The following is a 17,341-nucleotide window of genomic DNA, read 5'->3' on the forward strand; positions in this document are numbered from 1 at the left end:
GTCGGCACACTGTTTCTTAGTGTGCTTATGGAGTTCGTAGCAATCCAAAAAGATTTTAAATCAAGTAAAAGGTAAACATTTGCAACATCTTCAACCCTATTTTTATTTTTTCAAATACTCACCGTGGTGTGTGCAGTGTGCGTAGGCGCTCCCGACGTTGACTCGCTGAGCGATTCGTCTGCCGAGTCGTTGTACGAATCGTCTAGTCCGTCGTACTGTAAGCAACGACATTGGTATTATACCTATATCCTATAGGAAGCTCTATAGAAAGTTCTGTGGCCATCCCCCGTCTCACCGCTCTCATGCCCCAGGTGACAAGAATTAGCGCGCGGCAGTGTCTAGCGTTCTTGAAAAGGTAACGAAACTGTCTTTTTTCCGTTAATACGAATACGACGCGAGAAGGCTAAATCGCGCTATAATACGTACGTCTTTGCAGGATATCTGTGTTAGTATCGTAAAGGTAACACGATATTCTCAAAGTAGCGTTATGGTGTATCTAGCAACTATCTCGTGGGATGTTCATGAGGCATCAAGTCTATAAAACGTAACATGATTAGAAAGACAACAGGACAGACATATATAACATCGCCTAGTGCGAAAGAGACGTGAGATATGTCTTTCGCACTAATGGTATATCCAGTACGAAAGAAACGAGAGATATGATGGCCTTATAGTGTAAACCACGTAAGGGCTTTTTTGAAAAATCACGTTCTGTAGTTATTTTTTTCAGCAAAACTTCGATTTCTAAAGATGTGACCACAAATTTTTACCTGGATTGAATCTAGCTTGTCTATGGCGTGATTTCAAAAAGATCACATCCGATAGTGATTTTTCAAAAAGGCAATTGCGTTGTTTTCCCTATAAGGCGACGATCGTGTTACTTACAGCGTATTATACACCCTGTTTCATGACATTAACAAACAATACTCACGGAGCTAGCATTGCTGAGCGAGTGCGGCGAGTGTGGCGACGAATGCGGCGCGTGGTGGCGATGCCGCGCTATCTCGGTGCGCGCGCGGTGCGCCGACGTGTCCAGTAGAGCAGTGCCGCGCGGGACCGCCGCGTCCAGCTCGCGGGACGCCGTCTCGCAACCGCCACTAGGTCCGCTGCATGACCTGTCATGTTACGAAGGGGTAGTCAGAGGCACATCCATCACATGATGAACTAAATACCACCACACCTCACCGAGCTTTCTGTTAGACCAACGTGATAGGTGGTGACAGGGAGGTCTATAATGGTGGAATCAATTGTGTTAGTAGAATTAAAAGTGCACTTCAGGTAAATTAATAACTAACTTGTGCAAGTCCGGTACCGGGATTCTAACTGGCGCTCCCTGTGTGAGAAGCAAGCATTATACAGCCACTGTCCACATGATCACGGTAGCTATATAATGACCTTAACTAACATGTACACCCTATCCACACAGCTGTATCCAATAGGTGAGATTTGTATATTAATGTCATCGACCTAGGAATTTCTTTTGAAGTTATTACTATTGAATTTATATTAATTGGTAAGCATATTCCATGCTTGCCTATATTCCATAAATAAATATGCAGTAAGTTCGTCGCATCAAAGTACTAATTTAAACAAGTCCCATTTGGATAACTGAAACAACAGTTGAAATAAAGCAACTCACATAGTATCGGCAACATGTGCCGGCGACGCTGTAGCCTCTTGCTTCTCCTGCCTTGTGGGAGGGGTGTCATGTCTCGGCGGCAGCGGCGCGGCAGACGTCTGATACGAGTTGTCAACACGCGCCGGCACGGGCACCGCGCTCGGTACTGCCACTGCGCTACTTCCGCTACTGGCAACACTGGTCACATTGGCAACGTTGGCAACACTGGTTACTACTGTAGTGTTGGCAGGCTTGTCTGCCGCAGTAGTGACGGTGACGTCACCGATGTCGGGCGCTTCTCGTTCTCGACGTCGTTCAGACTTATCGATTTTTGCGTATTCGTCCTCCACTGGAGATATGTCGGAGAGATCGCTGTCCGAGCTCCACGGATCTGTTGAGAAAGGATAATGTTTTAAATTAATGGTCTTTATATTAGTATGTATGGTAGATAGTAATATAATATAAAACGGTCTCAGCGGGCCAGTGGTTGAGCGTTGGGCTTAAAATCCGGAGTTCCCGGGTTCGACTCTCGGTTGGGACATATATCACAAAAATCACATTCCGGCGTCCCCCAGTAGTAATCACCCGAATATCCGAAAAGCCTACACGATCCATGTCATCTGTCAGGGTCTTTGGCGGTTTCAACGATAACCCTGACACCAGGGGTGATAAGATTGGTCATCCTCCTCACAGCCGAAACGATAAAAGAAAAGAAGTAATAGTAAACAGGGAACAACATCCGGATGTTTAGAAAATTGTCGTTTATTTTGTGTCTATTGTATGTGATGTAATTAGAGTGTAATATGAAAATGGCTGACCGTTGATGAGCAACGGGTCGGGGTCCGGGCGTCGGGGTAGCGGCGGGGTCTCGCGACGCGCTGACGGCTCGTGTGGCAGCATCACGGGTAGACCCGCCTTCTTCTGTGTCTCCTGTTAAAAATACAAATAAGCATACTCTGGTTAATTTACTGCTTTAATTATAAGTAGTATTCTAGAAAGTGCCTGGTGCGCTCACTGTAAAGCAGCTTCAGGACATGCCCTGTATTTGTTCTAACGCCTGAACAAATATTAGAGCACTTTATAAGGCGGCCATCTTGTTTTTCCGTCATTTTGAGTTTTTTCACCGGCTATTGAATTTTACCATAATGTAAACAGGTTTTGTGAAAAAAGTTGTTTCAAGTACGATAGATTTACATGGTCGTAGGGGTCTCCCTGATGCGGAGGAGTTTTCGAAGATCGGGAAGTATTTCCATACTCAATATGACGTTCCAAACAAACCCCCCTACATTATTTTTACCTCCTAAGGCTCCTTCTGGAAAAACAAAATTTTGTATGGCAGCCATCTTGTTTTTCCGCCATTTTGACTTTTTTTCGCCGGTGATAGAATTTGACTATGGTGTAAATACGTTATACGAAAAAAATGATTGATTATATAATAGATGTCTGTCGAGAAGTAGTAGTATACTCAGTACGATGTTTTGAGCAAATCCCCCATACATAATATTTACCCCAAGTGCATTACGTACCAGCAGCAGCACCTCGAGCCTGGCGACGCGGTCGTGCAGCGCGGACAGCGCGGAGGCGTACTCGCGGTGCGCGTCCCGCAGCGCGCCGCTCCACCACTCCTCGCGCGCGCGCACCATGGCGCGCGTGCGCCGCCACTCGCGCAGCGCGCGCCGGGCCTGCACACGACCACACCACGTACCTCAATAACGCGACTACCCAACAAGTAACGCATTATCTGCGAAACTTTCAACTGGCCGCCTATTAGAGTTCAATAGGCACAGACGGACGGACATATAGTCATCGCAGGCATTTCAACTTATGCTGCCGCGAAAATCACATATCTGACTGTATAATAAAGATACATTTTCTTAGGGCACATTGCATCGTGTGTTTGTGGAATATCTAATTGATATCGACAACCGATGCTATTATGTATCGAATCGCGTCGTGAAGAACATGGCTTTTAGTATTGTGTATGTCGGTTACCTTTTCGTACTTGACGCGTGCGCGGTGCGCGGTGTCGGCGGCGCGCTGCAGGTCGTCGGGCGCGCGCACGGCGCACCACTCGCGCAGCCGCACCGAGATCTCGTCCGCGCCGCCGCCGCCCGCCTCCATGCCCACCAGCTGCAATACAACAACATTTTATTCAGGTAGGCTACTACTGTTATGAAAAAAGCTTGTATGCAATGCAAAACAAAAACAGGTCGCTGATCATTGCACTAAAACGGAACAGGGTGGAGTCGTGCGATATTGACCAAATACAAGAAGCGAGTGACTTTTAAGCACGGATTGGTCGATTCCTGTCTGCTCCGCTACGCACCGGTAAGAACACAGTAGATAGAAAACGCAATCTTGCTCGCTCTACGACCAATCAGGCGAATTACGCACGTACCGCATTTTTGTATCAACGAACCAGTACTCTGGAGTTTTATGAGTGAATGGTGCGAGAGAGATAGATGTATAGCGGCCAATAGAGTATATAGTATAGGCACGCCCTGGACATTCCACATAAAAATCCCATTCTTATCGTGTGCCGCCTATCGCGTAAAGCGAGGCACAATCCGCGAACTCTCCCCTGATTCCGACTTAAGACCATTTAAAACTAAAATAAGACCCAGAAGGGTGAGGTCGGTGCTTGATATAAATAGATGCGGGGCGAAAAGTGAACTTTCCATACGTAGTACATAACAGAACATCAGCGTATATACCCGCTACTGGGCACAGGAGCATACTCCGCCACGCTGCTCCACTATATGTAGTACTATTTTTGATTTTATGATATAATATATGTATGGTTTTGGTTACCTCGTGCAACAGCGCGCGCACCTCGCTGATGTCGGGATGCCGCGTGCCGGCGGCCCCGTCGGCGGCGGGCGGCGCCGCCTCCTCCTCTTCGCTCTGCTGCCGCCGCTGACGCTCGCGAGCCGCTCTGCAACACACACAATGACACTCTTATTGCTAACAATAACATAATATATGTAAAAAAAACATTCATTGATTAAACACGATATCTCAAAAACATAAATCAACCGCGCACCGCACCGCCCGTGCATTAGCTTCTCAATAAATGTTTCTTGTTTCTTGTATAAACACCTATAAACATGAAATTTGACAGGTAGGTTCTTTATAGGGTGTAGACATCCGGATTTTTTTTAAATTAGAAGTATAAGACTAGAACTTCACGCAGACGAAGTCACGGGTGAACAACTAGTATTACCTAATTATATCTCAAACTTGTAACAAGCTTAAAATGATAATAAAAATCGCAAAACACATCCTGACAAACAGAAAACCGTGAAATGACAAAGAGGAACGGACACGAGCGGAAAGGAAGAAAGCCACAGAGGAACTTCTCTCACGCACGCACGGTATTGGTAGATACCACACGTCTCATATCTTCACTTTGGTGGAAACACCCTATGCACTTGACTTGAGATGACGTTCGTAATTTTCTATATAAACACATCCTGACAAAGAGAAAACAGTGAAATGACAAAGAGGACCGGAGACGAACGGAAAGGAAGGACTTCTCTCATATTTTCACTTTGGTTGGTGGAAACACCCTATCCTACCTCTCCTCGCGCTCCTTGTCGGCAGCAAGCGACTGTCGTATGAGATGGGCCACCTCGCTGTTATCCGGGTCCTTCTCGCGCCCGATGAGGAACTTCACCGGCCCCGACGTGTTGCGGAGCACTGACGCCGCGTACGCTTGCGTCACACCCACCTGGACAAACCACAAAACTGATCATTATCGAAAACAAAATTTAATAACTTTTCTAGTAGAACTGCAAAGAGTAGACGCACCACCGGAGTCACCAAAATCATCGCATTTTGAAGCTAAATGCGGGTCGTGCGGCACGGATAGATGCACGGCGTCGCATACGATTTCATACAAAGCTTTATACATGTGATGACTTCGGCGCGTGCGGTTCCTGCGACCCGTCTAGCTCAGTATACGTCGTAGTAGGTTGAAAGCCTTCTTTTTTATTAACCTAAAGCTAACTTGATTTAGGCTTGTTAGAAGTTGAGCAACCTTTATAATTATCATATGTTATAACCCTTCATAGTACTCACGAGACTCTTGCCATCGACCTCGATGATCTGGTCGTTGACCTGGATTCGTCCGTCGCGCGCCGCCGCGCCGCTCTCGGTGATCGTCTTCACGAATATACCCAGCTTCTCTAGCCCCGCGTCCGCTCCTACACCCATTCCTGGTAACCAAATACATTTTGGAATTAACACAACATGATACATAACAGCGTCATGCCTGTAAGCCCGAAGGGTGAAATTAGTTTGCGACAATTGGGTCGTGTACTAGGTTCAAGATAAATTATGAAATTCTGATTACTAAATAAAGACAGATCTAAAACTAACGAAAAATATCTTTTATATAACATCACAGGTTGCTTACTCGTACAAATTCTATAGTAATTTCGTGTTTTGACGTTTATTAAAAAGTAACTGATTTGATTTGAGTTGGAAACTAGCCTATTATATCTCTGTAGTTATAAAATAGTCTTCCTTTGTCATACATAAATGAATGTACAGGACATTACCGGCTGATCGCTCTATTTTTTATTTATAACATGATCCGTGCTTCGGAAGGCACGTTTCCTATTTGCTGATGTCAGTACATAGTCGTTACTTGAGCCATTTAGCGGCTCAATAATAAACCTGACACCAGGGTACTAAGGTTGGCAACCCACATCACAAACCATATCACAACCCACACGATAGATTTTTTTCTTCTACCCTTGGCAAATAATGCCACAGCCATATTTTGGGTGTATTACATACATATTATACTTTTATTCTAAAACTAAGCCATTCCGTTCTCTATTACCATTCCAGTTATATCATTATGCCTCTCTCTTTTATCTATCGCCATACATTCTGTCATTCCTATTTCCAACAATAATATATACATGGAGTAAAGTTACTATAGAATTGGAATATCATTGCACGTACCTATAATGGACAGGCCGAGCCCATCAGCACCCTTGACGAGGTCGACGGGGAACACATGCATCTTCTCCACCCTCTTCTCCAGCTCGTACTCGGCGGACGCGGCCACCGGGTCAACGTCCTCGTTGCGACGGTCGTACTCGCGGACCGAGTGCGTAGAGAACACGCGCATTGGATTCGTACTGTGGACAGAATGCGCTACATGAGAACCTAGACAAATGAGATACTTTGTACGAGATATTTGTGGTGTTTTACGGACATACTCCTCATTTGAATATGACGTCATCAATAAACGTTGTCAAATGTCGTGCAGTCGTATTCGCACACTGAGTGCGTCGAGGACAAGCGCATTCTCTTCGTGCACTGGAAATAAAATGCTGTCTAATCATGTTTTGTTTTACAGTGTAAACGAGACGACAGATAAGTCTCTTTCGCACTAACGAGGCGAAATATTATGTCACTACATTACTTTTTACAGGGTAGAATTTATATAGAGCAAACCAAAAGCAGTGACGGAGCCAGCTGTTATCGGAAAGTAGTGGCTTCATCATACGTTTAAAGCAAACCGTGATGTCGCTAAAGGAGGCTGAACTTCCTTTATTCGAAGCTTTCGTCTAGAAAGAGATATACATACCTGAATTTAACTTTGGTATTTTTCTTAACAAACACTGGCGGGTAGTAGTCGTCGTCCTCATCTTCTTCAATGGGCGGGAGACCGGCCACCTGCAAATATAAAGCATTTGTAAATATACAAAAATATAGAAATAAGGCTGTCACAGAAGGTAATTTTAAAGAAAAGTACTAAACATTGTGGCGTCGAAAGAAGTATCCTAGGATATGATGCGCTTGGTTAGGTTCAAATAAACCCCGTAACATAAATAAGAGCGAAACAAATGTGACGACGATAAACCGTTTGAATCACCACCGATACATACATTAAATCACGCTTATTTCCCACTGGGTAAGCAGAGACTATGGAATTCCATTTGGTCATCGAAACTCTACTACACGCCGTGGTTCGGAAGGCACGCTAAGCCGTTGATCCCGGTTACTATTTACATGAGTCATATCACGGTCCTTTGGCGGCTCAATAATAACCCTGACACCAGCGTTGATGAGTTTGGTAATCCACCTCATAACCCACACGATAGAAGAAGACTACTACAAAGATGTAAACACATACCTCAGTATAGAAGTGTCCATCCTCGAAGTAATGTATGCCGTTGTCCTCGCCTAGTTCCCGCAGCGACTGCGGCGGGTACACGTCGAACACGGACGAGTCCTCGTCGGGGCGGTCCTCGGCCTGCCTCTCGGGCTCGCGGCCCGGCGCCGGCGACGCCTCCTGCGGCTGCTTGCGGTCCCCGCCCGCCATACTCGCCTCCGCTTCCAAAGAGACGAATTCGTAGCTCTCATCCACAGACTGCATGCTGTCGGGTTGGTAAAGGAGCGTTTAGTATTTAATTACGATATGACTACAAACAGCGTCAGTGGCAGCAACGCGTAGAGTAGTATTATAGAATTAAAATGTAGAATCCATACTTCCATGCTAATATTATAAATACGATGATAACTCTGTCTGTCTGTATGTTGACTTGATAGATTTTGAGTCAACAGACAACACACACCCATAGCCTGAGTTTTGTGTGATAAATCTATTGAGCCTGATATCTCAACAGATGACTGGCCTGTCCCGTTAAACCGCTGACTCGATTTACATGTAAACAGTTTGAGAACCAGGGAAGAACATAGATTAGTTTTTATCCGGAAATCACTCCTTAAGGGGTGAAAAGGAGGTAGTAAAACTATGCGTCTCGCGCGAGAACTGAAGTCCACACTAGTGTAATATAAATTACCTCTCGTATGAGAGCACCGACTGGTAGCTGTCGTTGAGCGAGACGCCGTTGTGAGGCGACAACATCGCCACTATCTCCTGCGCCTGCTCGTCCGACAGCAGAGCTTCTTGTCTGCAATCCCGACACACATTTTAATAATATACACCACATATGAACAACAGCTTATATACATCGCACTGCTGGGCACAGGCGTTCCCTCAATCAACTGGAGAGCGTACAGGATACGCCACCACTTTGCTCTAATGTAAATTGGTGGTGATAGATTGTAAGTGGAGGGTCATTGAGAACTTATTGAAAGGCAACATTCTACTTCAGTTTTATCTTACAATCCTATAATTCTATCACCACTTCGTAACGAGTTATGGCTGAGGAAAGCGGCGAGTGAAGCAGCATACCTTTACAACCAGCGTATATAATACATAAACTCTTATTTGTATCCCTAAAGAGTAGCTAAGCAATAAATAAACGTGCCGCCACTGTAGACAGTTCAAATAAATAACTATGTATGGTGATATCGCCCGTGAAATGGTTCAACAAATTAATTAAAAAAATAACACTTCTTTTCATCGTCAACGTCAAAAACAAAGGTAGTTTTTGTTGATAATGAATATAGTCTGTGTATTTGTGTACATTAATCATACAATAAGTCTATTTGGCTAGGTGCGGTATAAAGAAGAAACGGAACTTACATAACTATATACCTTTTGCGTTATACCGTGGTGCATAGGACAGCTGTCAGAATAGTATATTTACTGTCTGTCTCTTACTGGGTGTCTATATTTCTGCCCTGCTGCCATACGCACTATGCTAGAGCGCAAGAACAATAGTGAAAATACAAATAAATAATACACTTGATGACGGTACATAATGAAGCTAGCTTACCTAAGCTTCTTCTCCAGAATACTGCAAATGTGGCAAGAATGAAGCGGTGTGCGCACAGGCAGCATGCAAATGATAAAAATACAACATTTAATAATAAACCAAGCTATATAACAACGACGAATAATACTTCAAATAGACGAATATACTAATAATAAACAAAATAATCTTCAACAAACAAAATATATAGGTATACATAAGTTTTGAAATGTGCAATAAAAGTAAAAGATAGTATTTGTGGAAACAACAAGAACTAAATTATAGATGGTGCTACATGCACTCTAGACAGTAGTATGGATTCAAATAAGACTATAAAACAAGATATACATATGATCTTAGTCAACAACGTAAAGATAAAAAGATAGTGTAGTAGGAAAAGTATTGCTGAAACTGAAAGTATTATAAAACGTTTTCTAAAGTATTATAAACATTCTGCAATGACTCCAACAACCCGACCTATTAACCTATAAAAATGTGGTCTTATAACGGCGGATGAATTTACACGTTCATCACAATTTAACTGGTTCAATATGACGACGACGCACCTAAAGAGTTGAAATACCATCGTACCTGGAGCTAAGCAATATCTCGGCCTCGTCGGGCGTCATGCTGTCGGGCTGCTTGTTATCCTCGGGCTCCCAGCGCGCGTCCGCCGCGTCCGCACCCTCTACCCCGCGCTCCGCTGCCTCCTCCGACACGCTCCATTGACTAGTGGTCGACTTGTCGAGCACTTCAATCGAGCCCTGCGACGCCTCGCTTACTACCACGCCTGAGTCCTGTAAGGTAAGAATGGAAACTTATATTAAAGTGTTCATAGTTTTTAAAGTAGAATACGTTATATATTTATGTAAAACTACAATTGCTATGGCCAGCAGTCTTTCTTAACTTCTTAACACGGCATTCCAACAAGCGGAGGGCGTTGATATAATGCCAGCTTGGAGGGCTGGTATCTTTTGGTCACGTAACCACAATTGTATGTACTGCTGTAGGTTGTAATAGAATAATAGAACCTGATTTTCGACGAAGAGCATGATCGGAAATTACCCTGAAATAAACTCCCAACAATATTTGGGTGACAGCGATCTTTAATGACGACGGCTCGTTCAAGACAGACTTGAGATCTATCTTGAAAACCATTTCAACCGTAATGTACAGAGAACGTGTCAGTGTCGGAGCTGGCGTGGTTGGTGTCGCGGTAGCCTCGCGTTAGAGCGGGCGGAGGCCCGGGGTAGTGGGCACGCCGCAGCCGCGCTACCGCCTCGGGCAACAGCTCGTGGAGGCCAGGCAGATTCGTGGACTGTTACTAGAGTGATGTATACCTGGTGAGCCGCTGAAAGCGTGTCTGGGTCTGAGCTGGCGCGGTCGGCGTCGCGGTGGTCCCGCGTGAGTGCAGGTGCAGGCTCGCGATAGTCGGCGGGTCGCAGCCGCGCCACCACCTCAGGCGACGGCTCGTTGAAGCCCCCCTCATCGGACACGCTGGACGCGCGGGAGCCGCGCCCGCGACGCACGCCCTCCTCCGCCTCCGATGATTTGCGGCCTCCGCCAACTGGAAACAATCAACGTCTTGTAGTGCTTGTGTATGCAGGATTACAACTTGCAAGAAGGAATTTAATGTACTAATACTGATCATCATACTGTCTATGCAAAATTTTCGTAATGGTTAACACGCTCATCCCGGGTCGACAAAAGCTGCAGGTTCAAATCACGTCTGAGTTAGAATGTTGAATGAATGTTCGTGAGTTTTCCTTAAGCACGGCCGTAGTCCGAGCACGGGTACGTGCTAGAAAAACAAAATCATTTATGTACACATTTGTTTGGATCTTTCTCGCCTAATTTTCCATAACTACCAGCGAAATATGGGACAGGCTACATTCGAACTTGCTCTATCCAATATAAAGTTTACAGATATTGATACCAAAGAGAAAAAGTTGGAGAAATGCTACATCTTCGACTTTAGCGGCTCAAATTCATTTTATAGTTGAGATCGCCTAATGTGAGCAGGTGTTAGGCTCTGACTAATGTTTTAGATATTATGCATATCTAGGTTTAATGACGGCTGATTGCAAATGATTGCAGAGATAAATTGCAAGGTCATTGACTCGCAGGATCAATCATCAAAAGTTTAGTTATATGCGTGGCTTGTGCACAATATTTTAACGTATTAAAGCAGCATGTTACAGCCAAGCCCGAATAAACCAACCAGTGATGAAACTAGCAGTTGTAGTGAACTGTGGCGTGTTAATGTCCTCGTAAATGCAAACGGTGCGTCCACACTGGAGCTCCGTGCACTGAAGTTACTTTTTGTTCAGTAACGTTTACATAATTATGTTAATAAGCAAAAGTTATTGATGGTTGTTAACAAATGTGTTAAGTAAATTTAGACTTCAACAAATGCAAAACAATTTTGTACCACAATTTTCGTATTTGCGTACCATTTAAACATCCCTTTCTCAATAGTGTTGAAAAATGTAGCTCTATTAAAAGCAATTCCGGCGTGGATGCACCAAAACGCTAAGAAATCGAAGCCCAAATGAAAATAACTTAATGACCAATCGGCTACCTATTTGCCGACGGATATCCCACGGCGGACATTGCGTGACTAACTGGAAAAGTGCGCAAAACTGTAATAGTTTATAGCGCCATTTTACGAAATTAAAATATCATAAGGTGTTATCGTTCACAATCGCTTTTCGTTGTTTTAAGTTGGTATTATAATATTTCCATAGCACGAGAGGCGCACTTGAATAGTAACGAAAGTAGTTTCAAGGCAGGAAGAAGAGCGGGAAGCAAATTTAGGCTAATGAGACTATTTTTACCGTGTTCTCCACTGCACATCGCAGGTGCGCGCCGTTCATAGGTGTTAGCATAAATAAACACACATGTAGTTAACAGTTCCGCCGCCAATCCACATGTGTGTATACGCGTGCGATATTTGATTTCACGGCCTTTCTTCGTTCTGAGAAAAGACCTTGTCCTTGAAACGACACTATAAGTCACATTGAGAATTTAATTTTCCATCACATGGATATTGCCAACTATTTGGTATTTGGCTCAATATGTCTGTCTGGAAAATGAAAGTGATCAGACAATAAAATGTGTAGAAGTACTATTTTTATTTAAAAACATTTCTTGCAATACATGCGTAAGGCATTAAATTGTGGTATAGACATGGCGAACTCAATTTGCAAGCGTGTGGTTCAAATGCGACGTTCAATGGAGCATCCGAGATAACTTAGTAATATTGTAAAGCATGAATTCGCTATAAACCGTTGGAGCGATCACGCGATCTCGAGACAGCGAGATGCGAGAACGAGTCATGCCCACTTTACTAATTAACGCTCATCTACATTCAGATGGACAAAGCATATAGATTTCTATAACAGAAACAACACTACCGCAATTTAACAATTAATTACTACCTATCACGCATTTTCATCATCAATGATCTATAATATGTACTGAGGTTATAATATAAAATACATTATAAAAAAGATAAAAAGAAATAAAAATCTTCGCTAAGATATAGACCAATAGTAACAAGCGTTGAAACGGTCATTAACAAATTTGGGGCGAACCGCCTTCCGAATCGGGCGGTATCAGACAGATGTGTAATAAATTATGTCGAGTGGTTCTCCCCACGCACGCTAATAACTTATTAAAAACCTTTATTTTATCATACATTTTATACATATCCGACCACGCGTGTTCCTCCAAGCGTAACTGATTGTAAAACTAATACGACTATGAGCACGCAGCCGCATTCATGTTGATTAAAGCATTTAAAAGAATGTAAAGACGCATGGTCATTGCTACACGCAGCACGCGCATTATGCAGGGGTTCAATGAATGGGCCAGATACGCCAGTTGATGTCCGTCCAACGCTTTACACAGCGCTCTGCAAGCTTTGTGCAAAAACAACGTTCATTCACAGGCGGCCGTTAGACGCGCAAACATTCAGAACGTCAGCAGTGTGCGCTCGCCATCTCCCTGATGGCTATAAACGTCCTATCACAACGAGAATAACTGTCGTCTGGCTCGATGATAAGCTTCGCTGGAATTCATGTATCTTAATATTCTTAATGTAACCGTGCTAGTGTTAGAATTGCAGAAAATTAAGCCAGTTAATTTTACAACCAGAAGCGAGTCATTTCAGGCAATTGATGGCGAAAGATTGAGGATCATTGAAGGTGAAGCTTGCGGCTTGAACGAGAGCAACAATGATGTTGGTGGTAACTAACCGAGGCAACAGCCGCACAGGCGCATGTCCCCACGGGCCGGGCGCGCGGCCGCCGCCGCACCATCACCGCGCCATGCCCCCGCGCGCCCCGCACGCCCCGCACCCACGCCTTGCACACTCACGCGCACAACAAACTCCACACGTTGTATTTTGCTCGTTTTACGACTCTTTCAGCGGAAACAATAAAGAACTACGCATATTTTTATCATTACTTCATAGCCACTGCCGACTCCTCACATGACACGTTTAACGTTTACTTGCATTAAAAATTCTCGGAAAGAATGCAAATAGCGTTAGAGTAGAACGCAACACGGGAGAAGACCGTAATGCGATAGTAAAAGTTTACGATCGAGCGTGCCGGACACCGGTGCGCCTGGTAAACAAACACCGCAGATAAGCCGCTTGGCAACACCGCCAGACGAACCGATTTATGTGTCTCCAGAAATACAACACAAATAACAACGCGAGGAGTTCATGTTTTGGCACAAATATAGAGGTCAATGGATTTAAAAAATACGCAGACAGCAAAAGAATGAAAGCATTTCAACGTAATAAAAACTACCTGGTTCCATCTACGAGGAATGGTGAGGAAGGAGAGAGTATAATCTGTGTGCGAATCAAATATTTAGCGGAGAATCCAGCTGGCTATAATTTGTGTTTAGGAAGGCAGGGAACGGAGACGCTGACACGAGCGAGACGAGCAGCACTAAAAGTGAGAGGGTAAGCACTGCTAACTTACGACAGCAGAATTGATAATAACTTGAAGAGAGCCGCTTGGAACTTTGTGCGAAAGTTTATCGCAGGTCCGATGCCAAGAACACAATAAGACAAAGGCTCAATTTGCATAGATTCACAGACTTGCGACACTATACATAACGAATCGTTTATTTCGATGTTTTGTTAACGCACTGCAGAAACTGTTCTATGCTAGTATTAACGCACTTATAAATAAATTGATAGCACATAATATAGTCACAGTTTTCCTTGAAACATAATTAAGAGTATAATAGTCTAGGAAATCGTTGTCTTAGTCCGAATTTGAGGTAAATAGGGAGTTAATAAAAGGGAGCGTGCAGGACGACGTCGCTCGGGTGACTGCGTCGCGGCGGCGGAGGCGGCGGCGCCGGAGCATCTAAATCGGGATCGCCTCGCAAGTCTCGCAACGACTCAAATACCTTGACTTCCTCAATATTACATTGAACCCGCCGCGCACGAGACTGCCAAACGTACGTCAATCGACGCCCACTGTACCGATGCTTGAGATAATATTGACTTCCCAAGAATGAGGACAATTGATGCGCAAACGCAACAAACAAAACAACTATCTAGCCGCTAGATACACCATTTCTAGTCTAGTCTATACATAATACGTGCTAAATAGTAAGAAATATAAAATTTATTTGTAAAAGATTCGCAACTTTCATAATTAAAGCACATAATAACGGGTTCTTACCGCGTTTAAATGGGGATATGAGACTCCCGATATTTCGACACTGTTGCAAGTGTCATCCCGTGATCATGGCACTTGCAACAGTGTCGAAATATCGGGAGTCTCATATCCCCATTTAAACGCGGTAAGAACCCGTTATTATGTGCTTTAATTATGATAATAACCGCGTAAACTTAAAACAATGTGTCGCAACTTTCATTTATTTACCGATAACGGGAAGACGTGAACGATAAAAGGAAATTGTACAGCTGCATACGTCAATACCACAAAATGTCTTCAAGATGATAAAATGTAGATAAAGCGTGGAAAAACAGATAAGAAATGGTATGTAGGTTTGTTGCTGTTATAAATGTTAGTATAAACTATTAATGTTATTTTAAAACACCGAATAGGTATGTAAGATAATGTATCAAAGTAAGTAATCTTTAATTTATAATATTTTGTTTACTACAGTTTCGATACGGTTCCTATTATAAAAAGTATATTATTTATATAATCAGGAAACATAAGTATTTGGTGTGTACCAAATAAACCTACATTAAAATTCTAATATTTATTCAAATAGACAATTTAAAAAAGGGTTGTCTCAATATCATAATGTCTGAAATGTATGAAATAGAGAGATAGAAGCTTACCAGGAGACGGGGAGGTGGTGACCGGCGGGGAAGATGAGAGGTGCTGCACAGGTGAAGCCACCGGCGACGCCAACGGCGACCGCGGCGAGCGCGGCGGGCTGGTCACCTCGCCCGCCGCCGGCGACTCCGGCGTCGACGACCGCCGCTTCTCCTTCTCCTCCCACTCACCAGTAAACTGCACCGGCTCGTAATCATCGTCCACACTTTTAGGCTCACTTTTTGTTGGCGACACTTCGACGTTCTCGTAACATCCCGGATTTTGAACTACATGGGAATAATGATCACATTCATCCACCGGGGAGTCAGGCAACCGAGGAGACGTAGGCACAGAGTCACTTTTCGAAACGGACCCCCGACCGATGGGTACACTAGTACTGGTAGTTACACTTTCTTCGGGCAGTGGAGACACGGTCGATTCGCGCCGGTCGGTAAATGGCAAATGCTTTTCTTCGTGAGGTAGCGGTGGGAGAGGAGATTTGGGAGACCTAGCTGTCGGTGTCGGTGGAGATTTCTGATGGCGCGGCAACGACACCGGTTCCGCTCCTGAGGTCACCAGAGCGGGAGGTGCGGCCGAGGTAGGTGAGACACGCTCGATTGGCTTTGTTACTGAACTAGGAGATTGTAAATAATCAGTCTTCTTAGGTGACAATGAATCATCTCTTTCGTGAAATAGGTCTTCCTCTTTTCTCGGAGAAGTAGCAGAACGAGTTCTGGGTGATATTCTTTCGATTGATCCTATTTGTTGTGAATATGGCTCCACACTTGCTATTGTCGGTGAACTTAAACTATCTTTCCTACCAGAAGAAGCAATAGCAGCTTCAGTCCTCGCTGGGGGCGAGACTAGATTAGTAGTCCTAGAAGAGGGTGATACAGTGGCGACGTTTTTAATAGGACTAGGAGATTTCGCCCCTGACATACCTCGACTGACTAAAGTTGCAGGTAAAGTAGTAGGGCGTTCAACTTGAGAATCGCCGGCACATGGCGATAGAGGTGGAGAATAAACTCGCGAGGGAACTACATATCTCTCGGGAACCTCCGGCGATTTTCTATCCTGATAACCACTAATATACTTAGATTCCACTTTCTGTTCGTGTTCTGGACGCGACGTTCGCGTTTTATTAAAATGAGCAGTCCAATTTCTTTGTTTTTCAATAAGTTCTTTGTTGAAACGTCTATCAGGTTTATCCGGCTTGGGCAAAACACTCGGTTTCGCGGGCTTAGGAGGTGGTTGCGATGCACCGTTGGCAACTCGATCGCCATTGAGCGCGGGTGCCGGCGGGGTGACGTTGCGGCGCGGTGGGCTCACGGAGCCCGCCGAACTGGAGCGCGAGCGAGTCGGCGCCGCTGGCGGGAACCCGCGCGTGCCCGCGAAGCTCGCCGCTGCAGACGAAGACTTCTCGATACGGAAACCTCGATTTTCCTCACCCAACTTCTCGAACAAAGCTCGCGCATTATTAAATCTAGCCAGGTGGCTCTCCGTGCGCACCACGGTCACGTCGCTTCCGCGCATGTCTTCGTCGTCTCTCGTCGGCATCCCTTGGAAAATATTAGCAATTTTGGAAACTTTAGTGCCTACGTGTGTCCGCTTCTTGTACTCCTCCATACTATTCGGGTGAGCCCGTTTTAAGCCGATCTGAAATAGAAGAAAAAGATTTGTAAACAGGCGATCAGTACACGGTTAAGTAAAAAAAATAATAA

General features: G+C 44.4%; 1 protein-coding gene across 9 annotated transcripts in view; it reads right to left on the minus strand.

Annotated features, from left to right (window-relative positions):
* The window catches only part of LOC126372848 (uncharacterized), a 35,147-nt gene that overhangs the window by 6,262 nt on the left and 11,544 nt on the right, over positions 1–17,341 (minus strand). For 8 of the 9 annotated variants that reach the window (XM_050018754.1, XM_050018753.1, XM_050018758.1 and 5 more), the window contains 17 exons: positions 15,644–17,276; positions 10,641–10,867; positions 9,892–10,097; positions 9,325–9,345; positions 8,443–8,553; positions 7,773–8,016; positions 7,224–7,312; positions 6,593–6,771; positions 5,699–5,835; positions 5,197–5,348; positions 4,430–4,553; positions 3,611–3,748; positions 3,145–3,300; positions 2,437–2,548; positions 1,640–2,009; positions 932–1,115; positions 123–215 (listed from right to left, as the gene is read on the minus strand). In XM_050018754.1, coding sequence (XP_049874711.1) covers positions 123–215; positions 932–1,115; positions 1,640–2,009; positions 2,437–2,548; positions 3,145–3,300; positions 3,611–3,748; positions 4,430–4,553; positions 5,197–5,348; positions 5,699–5,835; positions 6,593–6,771; positions 7,224–7,312; positions 7,773–8,016; positions 8,443–8,553; positions 9,325–9,345; positions 9,892–10,097; positions 10,641–10,867; positions 15,644–17,246 — 4,146 coding nt within the window. In that variant the 5' untranslated portion in view covers positions 17,247–17,276. The remainder of the gene's footprint in view (positions 1–122; positions 216–931; positions 1,116–1,639; positions 2,010–2,436; positions 2,549–3,144; positions 3,301–3,610; positions 3,749–4,429; positions 4,554–5,196; positions 5,349–5,698; positions 5,836–6,592; positions 6,772–7,223; positions 7,313–7,772; positions 8,017–8,442; positions 8,554–9,324; positions 9,346–9,891; positions 10,098–10,640; positions 10,868–15,643; positions 17,277–17,341) is intronic. The other variant, XM_050018755.1, reaches the window with a different exon arrangement.

This window comes from Pectinophora gossypiella, chromosome 14 (assembly GCF_024362695.1).
Source record: "Pectinophora gossypiella chromosome 14, ilPecGoss1.1, whole genome shotgun sequence".
NCBI lineage: Eukaryota > Metazoa > Arthropoda > Insecta > Lepidoptera > Gelechiidae > Pectinophora > Pectinophora gossypiella.